This window comes from Dipodomys ordii, unplaced genomic scaffold (genome assembly GCF_000151885.1).
Source record: "Dipodomys ordii isolate 6190 unplaced genomic scaffold, Dord_2.0 Scaffold135, whole genome shotgun sequence".
Classification (NCBI taxonomy): Eukaryota; Metazoa; Chordata; class Mammalia; order Rodentia; family Heteromyidae; genus Dipodomys; species Dipodomys ordii.
Window position 1 is genome coordinate 3,984,760 of NW_012267351.1, and position 4,908 is coordinate 3,989,667.

A 4,908-nucleotide genomic window follows, 5' to 3' on the forward strand; every position below is an offset into this window, starting at 1 on the left:
GAATTTTTTTTTTTGCCGGTCATGGGGCCTGAACTCTGGGCCTGGGCACTGTCCCTCAGCTCTTCAGCTCAAGGCTAGTGCTCTACCACTGGAGCCACAGCACCTTTTCTGTTTTTTTCTGCTTATGTGGTGCTGAGGAATCGAACCCAGGGCCTCATGCATGCGAGGCAAGCACTCTACCACTGAGCCACCTTTCCAGCCCCGAGAATATTCTTTTACAGAGATGAGGGACTAAGGTAGTGCTGTAAACTCCTGGTTGAGTTGTACATGTGAGGCTATTCATTACAAAATGGTGATTATCCTTTCATAATCCCTTTTTTATTGCTGTAATATTCCAATAAAGAGAAAATCTGTATCAACTGTTTAGTTATCGTGAGGTATAGTTAGTATAGGATAGAATAAAATGTTTGATTCCTTTATTTATTTATTTTTGTTTGGTTGAGGCAGTTATAGGGACTTGAACTCAGGGCCTCATGTCTTGCTTAGTTGTTTCCAAGCTCAAGGCTGGTGCTCTACCACTTTGGACTGTACCTCTGCTTCTCACTTTTTTTGTCATCATGGAGCTTGAACTCTGGGCCTGGGTGCTTCCCTGAGCTCTTCAGCTCAAGGCTAGCTGTCTACCACTTGAGCCACAGTGCCACTTCCGGTTTTCTGATGGCTTATTGGACTTAGTCTCACAAACTTTCCTGCCTGAGCTGGCTTTGAAAACCACGATCCTCAGATCTCAGCCTCCTGACGCCTGGTTGCTTCCTACTGTTTGGTGGCTGATTGAACTTTCCTGTCCAGGTTGTCTTTGAACTACAATCTTTAGATCTCAGCCTCTTGAGTAGCTAGGGAAAGGAGACTTTACTTAGCCTTGTTTTCCAGGCCTCTCTGCCTATGCCCCTTCATTGTGATGTTGGCTTCCTTCAGGCTAGATTATTTTGGTCAAGAGAGACTGCATTCTATTTGGGAGAGCTAGGCCCTGCTCTGACTTGCCCTGTCCAAACTCTCCTTATTCCCATTCAAACTGGGATCCTAAACCAACAAATTCAAATTTCTTGGTATAATTGATTGTATCAAGGTGAATTAGCTTCTGATTCTAATATACTTTCTTTTCTTTCAGGAAAAAAAACGCTAAAATCAAGACAGGATACAAACGTGAGCACATCAATCTGGGCTGCGACGTGGACTTTGACATCGCTGGGCCTTCGATCCGGGGTGCTCTGGTGCTGGGTTATGAGGGCTGGCTGGCAGGCTACCAGATGAATTTTGAAACTGCAAAGTCCCGAGTGACCCAGAGCAACTTTGCTGTTGGCTACAAGACGGATGAATTCCAGCTTCACACTAATGTGTAAGTGGCTGAGTGTGGGGTTTGAGTGTATGTGTGTGAAAGGGGAGCCATTTTTCACTGTCACTATCATTATTATTTTGTTTCAGTACTAAGGCTTGACTTCAGGACCCGGACACTATTCAATCCCTTAGCTTTTTGCTCAGGGCTGGCACCCTACCACTTGAGCTACAACTCCACTTGGTATTTCCTTTATGGATTGGCTTTGAACCATGATCCTCAGACCTCAGCCTCCTGAGTAGCTAGGGTTACAAGCATAAGCCACTGGTGCCCAGCTTTATTTATCCTAAACTCAATGATTAATTATTGTAATGTGAATTTGTTGGCACTCGATGAACCAAATGGCTTTTGAGCATTTTTGTTTTTCCTACCTACCAACCTACCCACACTGGCTGTCTTTGGTTCTTTTGTTCTGGGAAGCACACATACCACCCTGGTGCATACACAGGATGACTGGGTAGTGACAGCAGAGGCATGAGGTATGAGTCCAGAGGGGTGAGCCATTGCTGCAGTTTTTTGGGTGCAAGATGGAGGTGGGTAGATATATTTCTCTGCCTGGCATAATGCTGTGCTTGATGAAATAGATTTGTGGTAGACAGATGAGATGATTATTAGTGTAGTGTAAAGGGTTTTCTCAGCACCATGGGACATTTAATAGTTTAGCAACTGTCAGACTGTATAGTGAAGAAAAGAGAAGGTGGCAGGTTAGAGGTTAGAGAGAGCCCCTGTCATCAGTCTTGAGTTTTGAAGGACAGTGATGATTTTTAGGCTGAGGAAAATGAACATTTCAAGTATAAAAATAGCTAGGTTCCTGTGGCTCACGCTTATAGTCCTAGTTTACTCAGGAGGCTGAGATCTGTGGATTGCAGTTCAAAGCCTTCCCAGGCAGGATAGTCTGTGAAACTCTTATCTCTAATTAACTACAAAAAAAGCCAGAAGTAGAACTGTGGCTCAAGTGGTAGAGCGCTAGCCTTGAGGGAAAAACCTTAGGGACAGTGCCAAGGCTCTGAGTTCAAGCAAGCCCCAGGATTGGTACAAAAAAAAAAATCTGGTTTTTATTTCTTGAGCAAATTAACCTGTGGCAATTATGGTTTCAACTTTACTGAGTTTTATTCTTCCCACTAGAGGTCACTAAATATGCGACTTAAACTTAGCCCAGTAAGGCATTAGTTTGTAAACTATTTCTTTCATTAATAACAGTTTAAAATTTATTTTTTATTAAGCAGTTGTTTCAATTCCACGACTCAGGTTATGAGTACAATGTATTTTAGTCACTATCACTCCTTCCACAGTTCTTCCTGCTCATTCTCCATCCCATCTATATTCTCCAGTTACACAGTTCGTTTTACATCATGTACATTGAATAGAATGGCCACATTTGCTTATCTTTCATCCTTCCATTTGTGTACCCCACCCTATCCCAGAATGTGTTTTAGCTTCCTGCTATTCATTTCATTAAACAGTAAGTTAATTGTTCAGAGGAATTACACTATTGGTGTCGTCTCCTAAATATAACATCCTTTAGTAAATTTGTTTGTGCATCTATGCATATAATTTTGTATATGTTATCATGTATGTTTACTTGTTTAATTTTTATTTTTGTCCATCATGGGGCTCACACTCTGGGCCTGGGAGCTGTCCCTCAGCTCTTCAGCTCAAGGCTAGTGCTCTACCACTTGAAACATAGCACCACTTCCGGTTTTCTGATAAGCTCATGGACTTTCCTGCCCAGGCTGGCTTTGAACTGTGATCCTCAGATCTCAGCCTCCTGAGTAGCTAGGATTACAGGCATGAGCCACTGGCACCCAGCTTGTATTTTATATCTAACTTCCACATGTGAGAGAAAACATACACTGTGCAAATGACAGTGTGGTGGTGGGAAGAAGGGTAAGGGGATTGATCAGACTTCTGTGGGTAGAAGACCACAAAGTTGATTTCTCTGTGTGTGTGTGTGTGTGTGTGTGTGTAATGTAGCTTGATCAGGGATATCCTTCAGGGAATGGTTTTTATTTTTGTTGATCAGGGCCTGGGTACTGTCCCTGAGCTTTTTTACTCAAAGCTAGCCCTCTACCACTTTGAGCCACAGCTCCACTTCTGGTTTTCTGGTGGCTAATTAGAGATAAGAGTCTCAGGGACTTTCCTGCCCAGGCTGGCTTTAAACTGCAATTCTCAGATCTCAGCCTCTCAAGTGTCTGGATTAGAGGAGTGAGCCACCAGTGCTCAGCCTGAATAATGGTTTTAAAAGCTGGCTCAAGTAGTAGAATGTTAGCCTTGAGCAAAAAAAATCACTTAGGACATAGATGTTCTTCCTTAGCTTTTTCAGTCAAAGTGGCAAACACAGGTCTAATTCCAGCTTTTAAATTATTCATTTATTTATTTATTTTGGGGGGTAATTGGAAATAAGAGTCCAACAGACTTTCCTGCCTGGCTGGCTTTGATCTCAGCCTCTTGAGTAGCTAGGATTATAGGCATGAACACCAGTGCTGAGCTTGGCTGCTTCAATTTTCTAGAGCATTGGAAAGCAAACTTCAGGTTCTGTGCAGCATGAGTGGATGTTTTGTTCCCAGTGATGCTCAAGCAAGCAATTACCTTCTGATCCTTTGCAACTCTTCTTTATCTCTGTCTTGTTCTCATCAGGCCTCGCGTACTTTAGCACCTGATTTGTGCAGTTTGGCAAGCTTCTGGTGATCTCAGTGTCAAGGGTTAAGCTTATTTTATTTCTGGCATCTCTGCCATTGGGTTGACTTATTCAGCCTCTGCCTGGTCTCTGTCCCATTTCCCTGGGCAGTTGGGTATTCATTCAATTGTTCTGTGTTTGTTTTTCAGGAATGATGGGACAGAGTTTGGTGGCTCCATTTACCAGAAGGTGAACAAGAAGTTGGAGACTGCTGTCAATCTTGCCTGGACAGCAGGGAATAGTAACACTCGCTTTGGAATAGCAGCCAAGTATCAGATCGACCCTGATGCCTGCTTCTCGGTGGGTGCCTATGGGTGCATGCATCTCACAGGATTGCTAGAGTCCAGTGCTTCTGCTCAAGAGATTGAAGAGTTCCAAACAAGACTGGATGTTAACAGTAATAGTACTTACTGTGGATGCAGGCATTGTGGGGAGCCTTTTACATGTGTGTTATTGTATTTAATCCCATTTGGAAGAGGTCCTTTGTTACTTTTTTTTGGCAGTCCTCAAGCTTGAACTCAGGGCCTAGGCACTGTCCTAAGCTTTTGTGCTCAAGGCTAGTGCTCTACCACTTTGAGCCACAGTGCCATCTCTGGCTTCTTGGTGGTTAACTGGAGATAAGTGTCTTCATGGACTTTTCCTGCTCTGGATGGCTGTGAACTGTGATCCTCAAATCTCAGCCACCTGTGTATGTGTAGCTAGGATTATAGGCGTGAGCCACTGGTGCCTGGTTTCACAGTTGTTTTTTTTTTTTGCTCAAGGCTGCTAGGCAGTACTACTTGAGCCACAGCTTCACTTCTGTCTTTCTGCTGGTTAACTGGATATAAGAGTTTCTGGGATTCATCTGCCTAGACTGGCTTGGGATCATAATCTTCATACCTTTTTTTTTTCTTTTGGTCCA

At 43.3% G+C, this 4,908-nt stretch overlaps 1 protein-coding gene across 1 annotated transcript in view; it reads left to right on the plus strand.

The window, feature by feature from the left end:
• The window catches only part of Vdac1 (voltage-dependent anion channel 1), a 32,577-nt gene that overhangs the window by 23,409 nt on the left and 4,260 nt on the right, over positions 1–4,908 (plus strand). Inside the window, exons 6-7 of the mRNA XM_013030965.1 lie at positions 1,106–1,333; positions 4,157–4,307. Coding sequence (XP_012886419.1) covers positions 1,106–1,333; positions 4,157–4,307 — 379 coding nt within the window. The remainder of the gene's footprint in view (positions 1–1,105; positions 1,334–4,156; positions 4,308–4,908) is intronic.